The 20,090-nt window shown below is 39.0% G+C and overlaps 1 protein-coding gene across 8 annotated transcripts in view; it reads left to right on the top strand.

Moving 5' to 3' along the window:
• Positions 1–20,090, top strand: part of LOC100667955 (solute carrier family 25 member 16) — a 113,382-nt gene that overhangs the window by 79,616 nt on the left and 13,676 nt on the right. For 7 of the 8 annotated variants that reach the window (XM_064269646.1, XM_064269645.1, XM_064269638.1 and 4 more), the window contains 8 exons: positions 1,404–1,623; positions 7,923–8,040; positions 8,135–8,300; positions 11,789–11,983; positions 14,100–14,330; positions 18,696–18,812; positions 18,893–19,002; positions 19,343–19,457. In XM_064269646.1, the coding sequence (XP_064125716.1) occupies positions 1,404–1,623; positions 7,923–8,040; positions 8,135–8,300; positions 11,789–11,983; positions 14,100–14,330; positions 18,696–18,812; positions 18,893–19,002; positions 19,343–19,457 (1,272 nt within the window). The remainder of the gene's footprint in view (positions 1–1,403; positions 1,624–7,922; positions 8,041–8,134; positions 8,301–11,788; positions 11,984–14,099; positions 14,331–18,695; positions 18,813–18,892; positions 19,003–19,342; positions 19,458–20,090) is intronic. The other variant, XM_064269643.1, reaches the window with a different exon arrangement.

The following is a 20,090-nucleotide window of genomic DNA, read 5'->3' as shown; positions in this document are numbered from 1 at the left end:
CCTTCAGAGGTGACCACATGAGGGCGTGGGGGTGAAGTGTTGGATGACTGTAAAAACAGCTTGGGGCAATGTCTGACCTCCTTCAGCCCCACAAGGGGGAAGGGAAACCAAGATCAATAGCACAAGGCTGACTCCCATGATTTAGAGGTCAGAGAAGCCTCCTCTCTCTGCCATCTTTACCAATTCTGATACCACCCATTCCTCGCACAGCACTCTTTGCTTCTCTGCTGGGTTCTGTAATTCATTGCAATGGCCACACAGAACTCACAGACCATATTCACAATTACGGGCTTTACTAGGGAAGTAACCGTTACAATTCAGGCTCACGAACACTCAGGATACAGTTGTTCTATCAGGCAGCCTCTTCCGAACTGTGCTCTAAGGCATGCTTCTCCCTAGCCATAGGCTTCTCCCAAAAGGCATTCAGGTTTCTCTCTCCGTGGGCCCACCGCGCCGTCACTTGCTACTGGGTCTCTGCTGCCAGGTCTCTCCTACCACCACTTCTCACTATTTTCAGGGTTACAGCTCTCTCTCTCTCTCTCTGTCTTGGTCTTCTGCTTCCAGGAGCTTCTCAGCACAGGGATCCCAGTTCAAAGGACACACTTTCTGCTCCTGGCTGTTCTTCTTTGGTGGTGGTAGGATTTTCCTCTCTGCTCGGGAATTGGCTGTCTTTTAAGGCAAAACTGACCAGTCCCCTTTGTGGGCCACTATTATCCTATCACAGAGTTCCACCCAATCACCTGGGTGGGAGTTATAAGACCATGGCTAGAAAGGCCACACAAAAGTAATCAATCACACTGCAAGGACAAACCCCACCCTGCATAGATGGTGGGGAAAGACAGCTCATTCTTACGCCACTTACTGTGGTGTTCGTGAAGGAACACACCCCTTGCTACATAGGGACCGCATGCAAGCCATTACATGTTAACCTGTAATAATAGCATACCAGGATACCTAGATTGGTATTGAGGCTCCAGTAGTCTGAGTAGCGAGACTACTGTAGTATCTAAACCTGAGCAAACAAAGGCCCAAGTTAGGAAAATTGTAGTAGAAATGAACTGAAAGGGACAGATGATAAATATTAAGGAAAAAAGTAAATGACATGACTCAGCCTATAGAACAGTGGTTCTCAAGCCAGAGGAAGCCTCAGAGCCACTTGGGAAGATTGTTAAACAGATTTCTGGGCTGTACCTATAGACTTTCTGATTGGATATGCCTGGAGTAGACCTGAGAATTTGCATTTATAACAACTTCCCAAGTTGAAGGACCACACTTTGAGAATTACTTCTAGATTATTTTCTACACCCACATTCTCTGTGTGTAGTGTAGAGTCAATGCCAGCACATAGGAAATAAGCTAAGTTTTTTGATTAACAAGCTTTTTATTTCATTTTATGTTTTTAGGCCAAGTGATGATAGCAAGAATAATTCAACGTGTAATATTGAAGTCATAAAATCAACCGATATTGAGGAAAGCATTTGGTCCCCGAGGTTTGGATTGAAGGGCAAAATAGATGTTACAGTTGGTGTGAAAATACATCGAGGATGTGAAATGAAATACAAGATAATGCCATTGGAACTTAAAACTGGCAAAGAATCAAATTCCATTGAACACCGTAGTCAGGTATAAACATTTATGAGAACATGGAATGTTTAATATATGTAAAGATGTACTCTGCTTTATATATTTTGGTTGAATTCAGGCCATTTTTATTTGAGTTTTATATACTACTTTTTAATTTTTAATACCTGTAGAGTATTCAGTTTGTAATGTTTATATACCACAGTAGAAATTTTTCTCCAGTAAAGTAATATAGGAGCCCTGGTGGCGCAGTGGTTAAGAGCTACGGTGAGCTATGGCTGCTAACCAAAAGGTCAGCAGTTTGATTCCACCAGCTGCTCCTTGGAAACCCTATGAGGCAGTTCTGCTGTGTCCTATAGGGTCACTGTGAGTTGAAATTGACTCGATGGCAACAGGTTTGGCTTTTGGTACAGTAATATAGGTGTATGCTGCCAAACTACCAGTATCAACCCAAACCCCAGTGCTGTCGAGTCGATTCCGACTCATAACGACCCTGTAGGACAGAGTAGAACCGCCCCATAGAGTTTCCAAGGAGCACGTGGCAGATTCGAACTGCTGACCCTTTGGTTAGCAGCTGTAGCACTTAACCACTATGCCACCAGGGTTTCCACTAGTATTAATAGCTCCACAAAAAAAAAAAGGGAAGGAAAAAAAAAATTCTTGATCATATAAGTTGGGGAAGCCAAGTATATGTGGAGATTTCACAATGCATATTAACATATTAAAGGTTCTCAGAAATCTTAAAAAAAAAAAAAAAATTTTTTTTTTTTTAGCTGTGCTTAATCCAGTGTTTCCTAAACCTAATTTACCATTAGCCATTTTCTCATGTAACATTTACTAGGGACACTTTAGGAAACACTGGTGTAAATCCTTTCTTTTATTTCAGACCTCTAAAGGGTCTGCAGTTTGAATCCACCAGGCGCTCCTTGGAAACTCTGTGGGGCAGTTCTACCCTGACCTATAGGGTCGCTATGAGTCGGAATCGACTTGACAGCACTGGGTGGGGCTGGGAACCTGGTTATATTCATTTTTATCTGAGATAAAATATAGAACTGTGTCTTACCATTATTTTCCAAGTTTATTTATTTTTTTAATCTTTTTAGTTCATTCTCCTTCTCTTTGCTACATACAACAACCTTTTGCTGTCCTTTAAATTTATTTAATATAGTGATTTAGCAAATCTAAGCAATTAGAGGCTTCCCCTCTAACAACGTCTGAATTTTTCACCTTGATAATACAGAAATGCTTAAGTTATAAACTAGTTTCAATTAAGGAAGATCTTTATTTTCTTAATGGATTTTCTTCCAAAAGTTCGTTTGTATGTCAGTAATTTGGCATTTGAAACGTATTTTCCCAAAAGAAAAATACTATATGGAGCTGGGATACCCCACACAGCTCACAAAAACATAGGTTGTAATATAGTTGGAACTATAATAATATTGTAAAATTGAACCCAAACTGCTTTTTGTGGTAATAGTAAGAGGATTTCATTTCAAATTCTTAAAAAGAGATATTTTTCTTCTTATTAGTCCCAGAAGCAGAGCCCTATGTATCTCTTCCTTCTGCCTCAGTTCCCATGGATGAAAAAAACAGCATGAAAGCACTGTTAGCCCCAAGGCTCTACCCAGTGGTTTATAAGTTCACTTTAATTAAGTTAATTTTTATTTGGTACCTACACTGTGGAGCCCTGGTAGCTCAGTGATTAAGAGCTCCGCTGCTACCCAAAAGGTCAGCAGTTCGAATATACGAGCTGCTCCTTGGAAATCGTATGTAGTGGTTTTATTCCGTCCTATAGGGTCACTCGCTATGTGTTGGAATTGACTTGATGGAAACAGGTTTGGTTTGGTTTTTGGTACCTATGCTGCATAAGGGACCACAAGTAGGGTGCTTATAAGACCACCTCCTAAAACATGCTTCATAGACTCACATATTGACACAGTGGCCCTTCGTATGAATCTTATGTATGCAGACGGATTTAGGATATCAGGCTTAATTCAATACCAAATTTTGGAGTGAATGTTTCCCCATTTTACTTTGTAGACATTTTAGGTTAGCGCAAGTATTTCTATAAATGTCTTAGAACATTGAGGCATCTGGAAATGTATTTTTTGTTTGCAAAATTTATATATTGGGATTTCTTCTATATTTCTATCACATTTGCTAGTTATAAAAGCACCACTCTTTTTGATATGAGCAGAAGAATAAAAATCAAACTTATTTTTGTTATGTGTAAACCTGTCTCAGGCACTTAGTGATGAGTTTATAGATATAATTAGTATTGATGCTACAGATAACACTTTGTGCATTGTGTAAATTAACCAGTACATTTTAAATATAGCTTAGAAAATAGAAATATTACAGTTTTTGACATACTTATGCACGTTAATTATTATTACTAGCTTGGTATTGTAGAACTTTATGATTTAAAGCCTCGATCCTTATAAAACATTTAATATTTTAGTCTTAGAGATCTCTTAGAAAACAAATCAGCTTGTCATTAGTTACATGTCACTCCAGCTAAATGTCTTGCTCATGTCGCTACAGGTTTTTCATGAACTGATAGGGCTATTTTGTGTGTGTGTGTGTGTTTTAGGTGATTAATTAATTAATTACTCATTCAAAGGTTTATACATATATTATTTTGTGACATTGGTTGCATTCCCCACAATGTGACAGCATGCTCCGCCTTTCTACCCCAGTTCCCTGTGTCCAGTCGTCCAGTTCCTGTCTCTTCCTGTCTTTTCGTCCTGCTTTTGGACAGGAGCTGCCCATTTGGTCTGATATATATTTGATTGCACTAAGAAGCACGTTCCTCCCATGAGTTATTTTTAGTTTTATATGCCTTTCTAATCTTTATCTGAAAAGTGGGCTTCAGGAATGGTCTAGGAGAGCTTTTGGGAGCCGTTGTTTTGGAGGTTGCTCCCGTCTCTGTCAGACCAGTAAGTCTTTTTTTTTTACGTGAATTTGAATGCTGTTCTGCATTTTTCTCCAGCTCTGTCTGGGACTGTCCGTTGTGATCCCTGTCAGGGCGGTCGTTGGTGGTAGTGGGTACCATCTAGTCTTCTGGTGTGAGGTTGATGGAGTCTCTGGTTCATATGTTCCTTGGTTCCTTGGGGCTAGTATTTTCCTCGTGTCTTTGGTTTTCTTCGTTCTCTGATGGAGTATTTCTAACTTGTCTTACACGGTTTCTCTGAAGAACACTGCATAAACCTAACGTATTTAATGATACTTCATGTTGTTGAAGAAACAGCAAACTCTGTAGGGTTAGTCTCATTTATTTGTCACAGTAACTATGGCATCAGTGACAAGCATTTGAGTGTTTAGTTCTGTATTTATTGGAATATGAAATGTTTTATTAAAATGTTATTAATTCAAGCAAGGTACAAATTGTATATATGTGATAATTTTAACTATGTATTAAAATGGAAATAAAATTGTAGAAAAGATTGGAAAAAATAAACCAAAATGTTAACTAAAGATATATCTTGGGAGGTAAGCTTACTGATTTTTTCTTTTATCTACTTTTATTTATTTCTCATATTGAGCATTCATTATTATTATTATATCTGGAAACTTTCATTTTTTTAAAAATAATTTTTATTGTGCTTTAAACGAAAGTTTACAAATCAAGTCAGGCTGTCACATATAAGCTTATATACACCTTACTCCGTACTCCATACTCTCCCCCTAATGAGTCAGCCCGCTCCCTCCTTCCAGTCTCTCCTTTCGTGATGGTTTTGCCAGTTTCTAACCCTCTCTACCCTCCTGTCTCCCCTCCAGACAGGAGATGCCAACAGTCTCAAGTGTCCACCTGATACAAGTAGCTCACTCTTCATTGGCATCTCTCTCCAACCCATTGTCCAGTCCCTTCCATGTCTGATGAGTTGTTTTCGGGAATAGTTCCTGTCCTGGGCCAACAGAAGGTTTGGGGACCATGACTGCCAGGATTCTTCTAGTCTCAGTCAGACCATTAAGTCTTTTTATGAGAATTTGGTGTCTGCATCCCAGTGTTCTCTTGCTCCCTCAGGGGTTCTCTGTTGTGCTCCCTGTCAGGGCAGTCATGGGTTGTGGCCGGGCACCATCTAGTTCTTCTGGTCTCAGGATGATGTAAGTCTCTGGTTCATGTGGCCCTTTTCTGTCTCTTGGGCTCATAGTTATCGTGTGACCTTGGTGTTCTTCATTCTCTTTTGATTCATGTGGATTGAGACCAATTGATGCATCTTAGATGGCCACTTGTTAGCATTTAAGACCTCAGATACCACACTTCAAAGTGGGATGCAGAATGTTTTCATAATAGAATTATTTTGCCAATTGACTTAGAAGTTCCCTTAAGCCATAGTCCCCAAACCCCGCCCTTGCTCCGCTGACCTTCGAAGCATTCAGCTTATCCCGGAAACTTCTTTGCTTTTGGTCCAGTTCAGTTGAGCTGACCTTCCGTGTATCGATTGAGTATTGTCCTTCCCTTCACCTAAAGTAGTTCTTATCTACTAACTAATCAGTAAATAACCCTCTCCCACCCTCCCTCCCTCCCCGCCTCGTACCCACAAAAGAATTGTGTTCTTCTCAGTTTATACTATTTCTCAAGATCTTATAATAGTGGTCTTATACAATATTTGTCCTTTTGCCTCTGATTAATTTCACTCAGCATAATGCCTTCAAGGTTCCTCCATGTTATGAAACGTTTCACAGATTCGTCACTATTCTTTATCGATGCGTAGTATTCCATTGTGCGAATATACCATAATTTATTTACCCATTCATCCCTTGATGGACACCTTGGTTGCTTCTGTCTTTTTGCTATTGTAAACAGAGCTGCAATAAACATGGGTGTGCATATATATCTGTTCGTGTAAAGGCTCTTATTTCTCTAGGGTATATTCCGAGGAGTGGGATTTCCGGGTTGTATGGTAGTTCTATTTCTAACTTTTAAAGAAAACACCAGTTAGATTTCCAAAGTAGTTGTACCATTTTACAGTCCCACCCGCAGTGTATAAGAGTTCTAATCTCTCCGCAGCCTCTCCTACATTTGGAAACTTTCATTTTAAAAGATATCCTATATGTCGATTCGTGATCATCATAGCAAAATATTTTATTATTCTGGGTTATAACTTGTTTGAACCTGGAAACTTGAGCTTATTTATTTTTTAATAATTTTTATTGTGCTTTAAGTGAAAGTTTACAAATCAAGTCAGTCTGTCACATATAAGCTTATATACACCTTACTCCATACTCCCACTTACTCTCCCCCTAATGAGTCAGCCTGCTCCCTCCTTCCAGTCTCTCCTTTTGTGACAATTTTGCCAGTTTGAACTTATTTTTAAAAAGCAGATACTGTACTTGAACCTCTTGCCATTTACTTCTATTTTAATCATACGTCTTCTATCCTTTCTGGTTTGAAAACTTTTCCCCTTCATAGAGAAGATAAAATCCAAATTGTTATTTGTAGGTCCTGGTGGTTCTTCCTATCCAGGATTCAGCCGTTTCTTTCCACTCTCCCTAACCTCAGTCTAGTTCTAGATCTTGATAGCTCATCCAGACTGTCGCAGTAATTCCTTACCTGTTCTTCCCACCTCTTCTCCTGTCAGTTGATTATATGTACAATGTCCAGATGAAGCTTTCACATGCTTAACAATTACTTCCCATTTCCGCACGGTGAAGTCCAAGCTTCTTAGTGTGCCTCCAAGGCTCTTGTAAGTTATCATCAGAACATTCTTGCCTTGCTCTCACTAGTCTTGTTTATGGATCAGTGCAGCCTACTATGCCCTGGCTAAATTACCTTCCTCACTGACCCCTGGCAATGCTAAGCTGTACCACCTCAGCATCTTGACTCACTCGCAAGAAATGCCTCCACCCTGCTTGGTCCAAGTAGTTTCTTCCTTGGCCATTAGCCTCAAGGGTTCTTACTCTCCTCTGAAGTATGGAATATACTTACTTTCTCTAAAGCATATTGGCATAATTTTGTGACATTTTAGTTCACTTATTTTAAATAGGGAAAATGGTGTCTAAATACTGTTAGCTTCAAAATGAAAAACATAGTTTGATTTATTTCTTCTTTTAATTTATTGGCAATCTAAATATTTCTTTATTGTCTAAGAAAAAATTCTAAATATTTCTTTATTGTCTAAGCAAAACTGAGAAGTATTAACTTTGTTTTGTGGAAGTTAAATATTTAACATTGAGCATGTGTTACGTTTACTAATTCAACTCATGTTATTTTCAAAATGGAAACAGCTTACTTGACCTTTTCATTTTAAAATTACAGTATATGTTGGTTGCAAGACAATTTAGGAAAGTATAGAAAGTTATGGTTTTATTTTACAAAATGTACGATTTTTTTGCAGGTCGTTCTGTACACACTGCTGAGCCAGGAAAGGAGACCTGATCCTGAGGCTGGCTTGCTCCTCTACCTCAAGACTGGCCAGATGTATCCCGTGCCTGCCAAACATCTAGATAAAAGAGGTTGAGCTGTTGTCTTTCAGTTTCACTTCTCTGTTTTTTTTTCTTCATCTCCAACTTTTGCTGATACGTACTTGCATCCTTTTTATTTCCATAGAATTATTAAAGCTAAGAAACCAGATGGCATTCTCTTTGTTTCACCGTATCAGCAAATCTGATACTAGAAAGGAGAAGACACAGCTTGCTCCTTTGCCACAAATAATTGAGGACTATCAGACCTGTAAATATTGTTCACAAATGAACAACTGTGCTCTTTTCAGCAGGTAAATGCATTGTCTTCCAAAACCCTTACTTCATGTTGGGTGTGAACTCGGCTTAGAATGATTTAACATTGTTGGCTGGTCTGGTATTGATGACTTCATATTACTTATTTTTTTATTTTAAATTTCGTGTGTACAATTTCTAAAATGAAGGGAAAGGAAAAGGGAAAGCACAGTTAATTCCTACTTTCTAATAAGTTCATTTCCTTGGAGAATAATAGAGTACTTTTAAAACTTTTTTCAAAAGTGGGTATTTTAATCTTGCTGCGTAGAGCCTTTAGGGAAACAAAATTGTTTTAGGACTTATGGAATTATCTTTAAAAGATGTAGTATAGACATTGTGAAAACAAGTTTTCTTAAATATTACTTCAAGAAGTCTTACATTTTTTAGTTGCTATTTTAATTTCAGGCCTTTTTAATTAAATACAGAGAAGTTGGTTCTTCCAGGTGAAACAGTGTGATATGATCCAGTGGGCATGTCTGCTTATATAGGGCAATTTTTCTATATGTGGAGAGTATATTAGCTGTCATATGATCAGTCAGATGTATTTATACCTTCATAGACCACTGAAATTTCTGAAGGACACAAAAAAGTAAATGTGAGTACAGACTAGGAAACAAGATAAAATCAAAACCAAAGTTCTAATCAATCTGAAAATTCACATGAAGTACTTTTAAAAATATTGTACCAAAGGAGCACTTAATGTCTGAGGGCTGTGACTTCCTAGAAGCCTGGGCCTGTAGGACAAGTGCATTTCTTTGAAATCTTTTTTTTTTTTTTACTCTCAGTGTTTTATATAAAAGTGTTTTACCTTATGATTAAACAAAAGTAATACTCCACGATTCTTCATATTGACTTTTTTTTTTAATTGTGCTTTAAGTGAAAGTTTACAAATCAAGGCAGTCTCTCACACAAAAACTTATATACACCTTGCTACTTATTCCCAGTTGCTCTCCCCAATGAGACAGCCCGCTCCCTCCCTCCACTCTCTCTTTTCCTGTCCATTCTGCCAGCTTCTAACCCCATCTACCCTCTCATCTCCCCTCCAGGCAGGAGATGCCAAGTTTCAAGTGTCCACCTGATCCAAGAAGCTCACTCCTCACTAGCATCCCTCTTCATCCCATTGTCTAGTCCAATCCCTGTCTGAAGAGTTGACTTGGGGAATGATTCTTGTCCTGGGCCAACAAAAGGTCTGGGAGCCATGACCACCGGGGTCCTTCTAGTCTCAGTCAGACCATTAAGTCTGGTCTTTTTACGAGATCTTGGGGTCTGTATCCCACTGCTCCCCTGCTCCCTCAGGGGTTCTCTGTTGTGTTCCCTGTCAGGGCAGTCAACAGTTGTACCTTCTAGTTCTTCTAGTCTCAGGCTGATGTAGTCTCTGGTTTACATGGCCCTTTCTGTTTCTTGGGCTTGTAATTACCTTGTGTCCTTGGTGTTCTTCATTCTCCTTTGGTCCAGGTGGGTTGAGACCAATTGATGCATCTTGGATGGACAGCTGCTGGTGTTTAAGACCCCAGATGCCACTCTCTAAGGTGGGATGCAGAATGTTTTCTTAGTAGATTTTATTATGCCAGTTGACTTAGATGTCCCCTGAAACCATGGTCCCCAAATCCCCGCCCCTGCTACTCTGGCCTTTGAAGCATTCTGTTTATTCAGGAAACTTCTTTGCTTTTGGTTTAGTCCAGTTGTGCTGACCTTGCCTGTATTGTGTGTTGTCTTTCCCTTCACCTAAAGTAGTTCTTATCTACTATCTCATTAGTGAATGCCCCTCTCCCACCCTCCCTCTCTCCCCCCTCTCGTTACCATCAAAGAATATTTTCTTCTCTGTTCAAACTATTTCTCGAGTTCTTGTAATAGTGGTCTTACACAATATTTGTCCTTTTGGAACTGACTAATTTCCCTCAGCATAATGCCTTCCAGATTCCTCCAGGTTATGAAATGTTTCACAGATTCCTCACTGTTCTTTATCGATGTGTAGTATTCCATTGTGTGAATATACCATAATTTATTTATCCATTCATCTGTTGATGGACACCTTGGTTGCTTCCATGTTTTTGCTATTGTAAACAGTGCTGCAGAGAACATGGGTGTGCATATATCTGTTCGTGTAAAGGCTCTTATTTCTCCAGGATATATTCCAAGGAGTAGGATTGCTGGATCTTATGGTTGTTGTATTTCTAGCTTTTTAAGGAATCGCCAAATCGATTTCCATAGTGGTTGTACTATTTTACATTCCCACCAGCAGTGTATAAGTGTTCCCATCTGTCCACAACCTCTCCAACATTTATTATTTTGTGTTTTTTGGATTAATGCCAGCCTTGTTAGAGTGAGATGGAATCTCATTGTAGTTTTGATTTGCATTTCTCTAACGGCTAATGAGTCAGTGGCAGTGAGTTGAGTTTTTTTTGAATGACTAATAATTGTGAGCATTTCCGCATGTATCTATTAGCTACCTGAATGTCTTCTTTAGTGAAGTGACTGTTCATATCTTTTGCCCATTTTTTAATTGGGTTGTCTTTTTGTAGTTGAGTTTTTACAGTATCTTGTAGATTTTAGAGATCAGGCGCTGATTGGAAATGTCATAGCTGAAAACTTTTTCCCAGTCTGTAGGTAATCTTTTTACTTGTTTAGTGAAGTCTTTGGATGAGCATAGGTGTTTGATTTTTAGGAGCTCCCAGTTATCTAGTTTTTGTTCTGCACTGTTAGTAATGTTTTGTATACTGTTTATGCCATGTATTAGGGCTCCTAACATTGTCCCTATTTTTTCTTCTATGATCTTTATCATTTTAGATTTTATATTTAGGTCTTTAATCCATTTTGATCTTGTTTTTGTGCATGGAATGAGGCATGGGTCTTGTTTGATTTTTTTGCAGATGGATATCCAGTTATGCCAGCACCATTTGTTAAAAAGACTGTGTTTTTCCCATTTAACTGCTTTGGGACTTTTGTCAAATATCAACTGCTCGTATGTGGATGGATTTATGTCTGGATTCTCACTTTTGTTCCATTGGTCTATGTATCTGTTGTTGTACCAGTACCAGGCTGTTTTGACTACTGTGGCGGTATAATAGGTTCTAAAATCAGGTAGAGTGAGGCCTCCCACTTGTTCTTCTTTTCCAGTAATGCTTTACTTATCTGGGGCATATTGACTTTTTATGGTAGAGAGCTAGCAGTACAAATATTGTGATTTTGAGAGATGCCGTTGTAGAAAAAGCCAAAACTTTTTGTCAACAGGAATGGAGACTAGGGTATACCAGTTGTTGTTTGGGGCATAGTCATTGAAGGCAAAATAATGCACCATTCAATTCCTCTGGTGGTGTTTTTTTTTAAACCACTGACTTGTAAAATGTTGACGGAACTTTTAAAATTAGGGGCTGTGGTTATGAGTTATGATCATCATGTGTGTGTACTTATTTTAGAAATACCTCATTTCATTGCCAGCCATTGAAGTGTTTCCACACATGTCTCTAACTTGGAGTTTTATATTCAGAGCAGTTGAACAGCAGATGGATGGCAATTCAGTCCCCATTGGCATGCTGCCCAAAATAACAGAGGAAACCCAGCATCTGAAGCTCGCACACTTAGAGTATTTCAGCCTTTGGTGTCTAATGTTAACCTTGGAAACATATTCAAAGGATAGCCGAAAGAATCACCAAAATATATGGCTAATACCTGCTTCTGAAATGTAAGTGGTCTACTTTACACAGTAAAACTTCAGTAATTCAGGTTAGCTTGTGGGTTGGCATTTGTAATTCATGACAAACATAGGTTTCATAGCATGGTAAAAAGGTCCCTGGGTGGTGTAAACGGTTTGAGTTTGTCTATTAATCGAAAAGTTGGTGATTTAAACCCACCCAGGAGCACTGCACAAAAAAGGTCTGGCGATGTGCGCCCGTAAAGATTACTGTCAAGAAAACCCTGTGGAGCTCAGTTCTACTGTTGTAACACGTGGGGTTGCAATGAGTTGGAATCAGCTTGATGGCAACAAGTTTTAGCATGTTAAAGACTTACTATTTCATATATTCATGACTCCAGGTGCCTGTCAATGAACTGTTTCTAGGTTGGACATGGTTTCTACATATACTGTATGCTAGAATCATTGTTAATTATTTTCTGTAGGTTTAATATGCATCATGAAATTTTATTGAAAAGATTATTTGTATTTTATAAGTGATAGCAGTAGAAACATGAGTTTGTGTTAAGTTGAATTGTTGCATATTGATAGAGTGAAAATTAATGAGGCTTTTTTTTTACATAGTTTTTTAAATACTAGTATTTAAAAAGTTTATATTCAATAAGCTGTGATACACATTCAAAGTTTCTAAAGTAGGTACATCTTGTTTTCTTAATTAAATCCATTTTTTGCATGTTTTAAAATTGTGATTTTGTGTGCCTTCACGTAGTATTTTTGTTTATGCCAAATTTAGTTTCTGGAGTTCCATTTCTTTCTTTCCAGAATGAATGTTGATGATAATATGACTTTAGGAATAGTTGGATTATTTCCTACATGTTAGACTTTAAGACAAGGAAGGATTACAGTGGAGAAAGTTTACATGACTGTATTGACTGTACGACTGTCACTGTTGTATAGACTGCAGAACTACAGCGAATGTGTGAAGTATCCACGCCAGCAAGCCTCTGGAGTTGTGTGGTGTTTAATAGTAGTGCTTGGCAGGTTGTAAATATGTGATAATTATTTTTTAGAAACAATGGAATCACTAATTTGTTTGCTATTATTTTTAACATGTTTACTTTATTACAGTAAAATAATTATAAAATTTGCCATTTTAGCCATTTTTAAGTGTACAATTCAGTGGCATTACTTACTTTCCCAGTGTTGTGCAGCCATCACTACCAACTATTTCCAGATCTTTTTCCTCACCCCAAATAGAACCTTACCTATTTTGCAGTAACCCTCCCCTCCTCCCCTTTCCCCAGCTCTTGGTCACCTCTAATCTACTTTCTGTCTCTATACATTTGCCTATTCTGGATATTTCACGTAAGTGGAATCATATAATATTTGTCCTTTTGCTTCTGGCTTGTTTCACTCAACATAATGTTTTCAAAGTTCATCTGTGTTGTATTAGAATTTCTTTCCTTTTTATGGCTGAAAAATATGCCAGTGTATAGATAAACCACATTTTGTTTATCCACTCATCTATTGACGGATACTTGGGTTTTCCTGCCTTTTGGCCATCGTGAATAATGTTGCAGTGAACATTGACGTACAAGGATCTATCTGAGTTCCTACTTCAAGTCTCTTGAGTAGATAGCTAGGCTTGGAATTGCTGGCTCATATGGCAACTCTATGTTTAACTTTTTGAGGAACCGCCAGACTGTTTTCCATAGCTGTTGTTTGCCATTGTTTTAATAACAATGATAAATCCTCTTGTAAACATGAAGGAAATTGGTTATTAATTTTTTTCACATCAGGTACAGGAACAGATTATCATGGTGTATCTTCTGTGATGTTGTGTGTACCAGCATAGGTGGTAGAGGCATTGTTGGTGGATTAAAGTGCTGTAAAAGTAAACACCTTGTTCAGAGGTCCCCACCTGGGAGGCTGCAGCAGGAACTGCACAGGTCTAGAAGTCTCTTTTTGGGAGATGATTTTAATTGCTAATGGGAGAATGTTCGCTTAGCATTTCTAAGACTTTTGTGTAGATTGTGAGAACTGTAAAAATAACAGAGTCATTATTAGCAGTAGAGTTCCCAGGGGTCAGATGAAAAAGTAAATCATGGGAAAATGCAAATACAATATGTGATGTAACTCAAAGTTTCTCTCTCTTTCTTTTTCGTAGGGAGGAGAGTGGCAACTGCATTGGAAACCTGATTAGAGCAGGCCATGTTAAGACAGTATGTGATGGACAATATTTACATAGTTTCCAACGTAAAAATGGTGCCATGCCCATCACAAATCTGATGGCAGGTGACAGAATTATCTTAAGTGGAGAAGAGAGAACACTCTTTGCTGTGTCCAGGGGATATGTGAAGAAGATTAACACGACAACAGTAACCTGTTTGTTAGACAGGTAATAAAACATTTACCTCTTTTTTGGTAACAGCTTTATTGATCTGTAGTTCATATGCCATGCATTTGATCGATTTTAAGTGTTCGAGTCAATGGTTTTTAGTATATTCACAAAGTTGTGCAGTTGTCACCACAACCCGTTTTAGAACACTTTCGTCACCCCAGAAAGAAGCCCCGTGTCCTTTGGCAGTCACCCACCCCCCACCCCGTTTCCATCCACGTCTCCCAAGCCTAGGCAACCACTAATCTACTTTCTTTCTCTATAGATTTGCCTATTCTGAGTATCTAATATAAATGGAATCATACAATATGTGGTCTTTTTTGACTGGCTTTTTTCAGTTAGCATACTGTTTTTGAGGTTAATCTCCGTGTTGTAGCATGTATTAGTACTTCATTCCTTTTTTTTTTTTTTTTTTTAATTGAGGTAAAATTCACACAACCTAAAGTTTACACCCACCATTTTAGAGCATACAGTTAGTTCAGTGATGTTGAGTACATTCACAGTGTTGTGCAGCCTTCACCTCAATCTTGTTCCAAGACATTTTCCTCATTCCTAAATGAAGCCCCATACCCCTTCAGTCAGTCACTCCCCATCCCCTGTGCCTCCATCTCCTGGCAACCACTAATCTATTTCCTGTCTCTCATTTTTCTTAATTTGGATATTTCATAGAAATGGAATAACACGGTTTGTGACCTTTTGTGTCTGGCTTCTTTCACTCAGCATAGTGTTTTCAAGGTTCATCCATGTTGTAGCATGTATCAGTACTTCACTCCTTTTTTTCTGCTGAATAATATTCCATTTTGTGGATATACCACATTTTGCTTACCCATTTACCAGCTGATGGACATTTGGGTAGTTTCTACCCTTGGGCTATTATGAATAATGTTGCTACGAACATTCGTGTACAAATTTGTATGTGGACATGTTTTCGTTTCCCTTTGTTTTTTACTTAGGAATTGGTGGGTTATGTGGTAACTCTGTGTTTAACATTTTGAGGAACCGCCAGATTGCTGAACTTTAGTACATTATGTCCCGTAGTGCTAATTTGTATATAACCTTGTCTAATTCTCAGAGCCACATGTATAGTAGGCAGGATAGATATCCTGTGTTAGCTGTAAGGCTCATTTCACCTTAGCACTCTAAGCACTCACCATTTCGTTGCTTTTTTTTTAAGAAAATATTTTTTCCGTTCATAGTTGTCATATAAAGTATACTTTTCTCAGTAAACACAAATTAATTTAAATATGAAGTAAACATTTGAATAGTTGGTATGAAAATCTGCGGCAGAGACCATTATCCATATTTGCCTCTCTGCATGTGCAGCTGGGTTCTCTTTTCCCAGCCTGACTTGCAGTGAAGGGTGACCATGCCTCACCATTTCTTAAAGGACGGAGGTCAGACTCAGTGAATTCTGGGTAACCATGAAGAAACATCCAAGCTTGTGCCCATACCAACCAGTAATCCTAGCTGAGCCATAACCAACCCTGGTCTGGGTTTCATGATATGAGAGTATGAGCCATAATATTCCTGTCATCTACTAGAATTCCCTGCAGACCCTGCAGTATTTTAGTGGCCACTATGTAATTTTTTTTTCATTAGGGTCGCTATGAGTCGGGATCGACTTGACGGCACTGGGTTTTGATATGTATTAGGTACTACGTAAGCACTTGAGGAAGAGTTTATAGCCTTGTGGGCAAGTACATGCACATATTTTCAATCAATGGAGCTCTGGTGGCATAGTTGTTAAGAGCTCGGCTGCTAACCGAAAGTTCGGCAGTTCAAATCCACCAGCTGCTCCTTGGAAACCTCATGGGGAGTTCTGCTCTGTCCTATTGGGTTGCTATGAATCGGAACCGACTTCACGGCACCCGACAACAACATTTTCAATCTAATATGATAGAGTTTGAATTGTTGGGAACACAGGAGTGCATTTAACCCAGTTTTAGGGGGTTCAGGGAAGGCTTTTTGAAAGAGGTAATCCTGGCTCTTCATCCTGTAGATTAACAAGTTAGCCTGGTGAAGCCCTGTGAGAAGGGCATAGAGGAAATATATGGGGTGATGAACGATGACGTGGAGTCTTCAGGAAAATGAAGGTAATTCAGTGCTTTTGGAATATGAAATAGAAATTGGGGTGATTAGAGAGGTTGGATCATAAAGGCACTAATACAGCATGTTAAGAAATTTTAACTTTATTGGGATGCATTGAAGGGTTTTAAACAGAAGAGTGATATTGACTGGATTTGTATTTTTCTCTAGCTGCATTGTGGAGAGTTTATTAATGGAGGCAAACCTGAAAGCAGAGGAACCAGGATGCTGGTTTAGATGCCCAGGCAAGAGGCCACAGAGGGCAGGGTAGTGTTGGCAGAGAGGATGGAATGCCTCTGAGAAATATTTAGGGAATCAGATTGGCCAGCATTTGGCTGCTGATTGCATGTGCAGACTGGGAAATGGGCCAGGGAGAGGGAAGGACTAAGGCAGCATCGTAGATACAAGTGCTATTAACTGACTTCAGGACCACAGAGTGACGATCAGGTTCTGCCAAGTCAAGGAGTTCAGTTTTGAATATGTTGATCTTTCATAGCCTCACTTTTTTTTTTTTTTTATTAACTTTTATTAAGCTTCAAGTGAACGTTTACAAATCCAATCAGTCACAAATAAGTTTACATACATCTTACTCCGTACTCCCACTTGCTCTCCCCCTATTGAGTCAGCCCTTTCAGTCTCTCCTTTCGTGACAATTTTGCCAGCTTCCCTCTCTCTCTATCCTCCCATCCCCACTCCAGACAAGAGTTGCCAACACACTCTCAAGTGTCCACCTGATATAATTAGCTCACTCTTTATCAGCATCTCTCTCCCACCCGCTGACCAGTCCCTTTCATGTCTGATGAGTTGTCTTCGGGGATGGTTCCTGTCCTGTGCCAACAGAAGGTCTGGGGAGCATGGCCGCCGGGATTCCTCTAGTCTCAGTCAGACCATTAAGTCTGGTCTTTTTATGAGAATTTGGGGTCTGCATCCCACTGATCTCCTGCTCCCTCAGGAGTTCTCTGTTGTGCTCCCTGTCAGGGCAGTCATCGATTGTGGCCGGGCACCAACTAGTTCTTCTGGTCTCAGGATGATGTAGGTCTCTGGTTCATGTGGCCCTTTCTGTCTCTTGGGCTCTTAGTTGTCGTGTGACCTTGGTGTTCTTCATTTTCCTTTGCTCCGGGTGGGTTGAGACCAATTAATGCATCTTAGATGGCCGTTTGTTAACATTTAAGACCCCAGATGCCACATTTCAAAGTGGGATGCAGAATGTTTTCATAATAGAATTATTTGGCCAATTGACTTAGAAGTCCCCTCAAACCATGTTCCCCAGACCCCCGCCCTTGCTCCGCTGACCTTTGAAGCATTCATTTTATCCCGGAAACTTCTTTGCTTTTGGTCCAGTCCAATTGAGCTGACCTTCCATGTATTGAGTGTTGTCTTTCCCTTCACCTAAAGCAGTTCTTATCTACTGATTAATCAATAAAAAACCCTCTCCCTCCCTCCCTCCCTCCCCCCTTCGTAACCACAAAAGTATGTGTTCTTCTCAGTTTATACTATTTCTCAAGATCTTGTAGTAGTGGTCTTATACAATATTTGTCCTTTTGCCTCTGACTAATTTCGCTCAGCATAACGCCTTCCAGGTTCCTCCATGTTATGAAATGTTTCAGAGATTCGTCACTGTTCTTTATCGATGCGTAATATTCCATTGTGTGAATATACCACAATTTATTTACCCATTCATCCGTTGATGGACACCTTGGTTGCTCATAGCCTTACTTTTAACCAGGTCTTGCTGCCTGCTGGACATCCCAGTTGGAAGCTTGGGTGAGGAACCAGGTGGGAGAATGTGAGGTGAGGCCTGCAGAAGTAGGTTTGCATTTTAAAGCCACATGAGGTCAGGAGACTAAAAGGAAAAAGACTAGAAAGAGCAGTACACTGGACCAGGGAAGGGGCCCTAGGGAACACCAGGGCTTAAGGGGCAGAGAGGGGTTGGAGAAGGCGTCAGTAAAGAGCTGTACTCCAGGCTGGAGGAGGGAGGAGCTGTGTGCTCAGGATTTGTCCAGGTGAGTTTTCAAGACCAAGTGAAGTTTCAGCAAATGTTGCAGGTTCCTGATTATTAACTGCTGTGACCTTGGTGCCTTGTGCCCTCTTCCTCCTTTCCTGCCAGTCTAGAGCCTCATGCTGTTCTTGATTGCCAAGTGTGAAGTGGGGCCTGAGAACCGTTTTAATAGTCGTTCTGGCCGATTTACTCTTTTAGCAAATAGCAACATATTTTTTCCACAGACCAACTTACTACGTTAAATGAAAAACATTCATGTGTCGTCTGATTTGCTATCCTAGGAACCTGTCGGTACTCCCCGAGTCAACTTTGTTCAGACTAGACCAGGAAGAAAAGAATTGTGATATAGATACCCCACTCGGAAACCTTTCTAAATTGATGGAAAACACTCATGCCAGGTTTGTAACAATGAATGGATTTGAATTTCACCCTGCTTTTCTAAAGACTGTCACTAAAAGTATTTTATTTTTCTTTTCAGCAAAAAACTTCGGGATTTAATCATTGACTTTCGTGAACCTCAGTTTACATCATACCTCAGTTCTGTTCTCCCACATGATGCAAAAGATATAGTTGCCCGTATTCTAAAAGGTCTGCTGTTATCAGCATGTCTATTTCCATTCATTTTTCTTGATTCTATTTATGTTAAATTATACTGTAGTCTAGTATTTTAATATTATACTGTATTTATATTAAATTATACTGTAGTCTAGTGTTTTAATAATCTATTAGACTTGCAATTATAGTTCTTAGACAAAGTCCTTGGAAGTAGTTTAAATGTATCCTTTCGGGTCACCGTAACATTTTCTTACTCTGAAAAGATGTATTAAAGGATGCATCTTGTAGAGAGACTGCTTTTCTTATAGAATAGTTAATTTGCTTATTGAAATTCAACAGTCTTTTTTTCTGTTACTTTTAAATTTAAATGTAGGTTTGAATAAACCTCAGAGGCAAGCGATGAAAAAGGTCCTTCTTTCAAAAGATTATACACTCATCGTGGGTATGCCGGGGACAGGAAAAACCACTACAATATGCACTCTTGTAAGGTTATTACTCTTTTGCTTAGAAACTAAATATTTACGTCAGTTTCTCGGTTCAGAGGATATGATGTTTGATATCAAAAAGGCTGATACTCAAAATGTCTTTGTTTCAAATTAACTTTTTTAAATGACTTGAGAAATAGTAAAGCTGCATCTCAAATAATCATGTTATTAATTTGGTTACATTTAGAATTTTCTAAGATCTCTTTGTGTTGGTGGTGTGTGTATCGTTTTATGTTTTCTTTTTAAAAATGTTTAATTATACAGAGGTGGTTAAAATTGATCTTTGTTGGATTCTTTTTTTTTCATGTCAGTACATTCCTAAGCAGCCCTAGAATAACCATAATGATGGTGGCAAGTATTAATTGATTGATACTTTGTGCCAGGCATTGTTAAAAGTTTACATCTGTTCACTTTTATTATCACTAGTGTATTATTAACATATCATTGTTGTTTTGTGCCATCAATTCGATTCATGGTAACCCCACACGTTACACAGTAGAACTGCTCCATAGGGTTTTCTTGGCTGTAATTTTTATGGAAGCAGATCACCAGGCCTTTTCCTTCCATGGTGCCGCTGGGTAGGTTTGAACCGGCCACCTTTTAGTTACCAGTGAAGTGCAAACCGTTTGCACCACC

The sequence above is a fragment of the Loxodonta africana genome, chromosome 16, assembly GCF_030014295.1.
Source record: "Loxodonta africana isolate mLoxAfr1 chromosome 16, mLoxAfr1.hap2, whole genome shotgun sequence".
In the NCBI taxonomy this organism is placed as follows: domain Eukaryota; kingdom Metazoa; phylum Chordata; class Mammalia; order Proboscidea; family Elephantidae; genus Loxodonta; species Loxodonta africana.
This window is presented reverse-complemented; position numbering and strand designations above follow the sequence as displayed.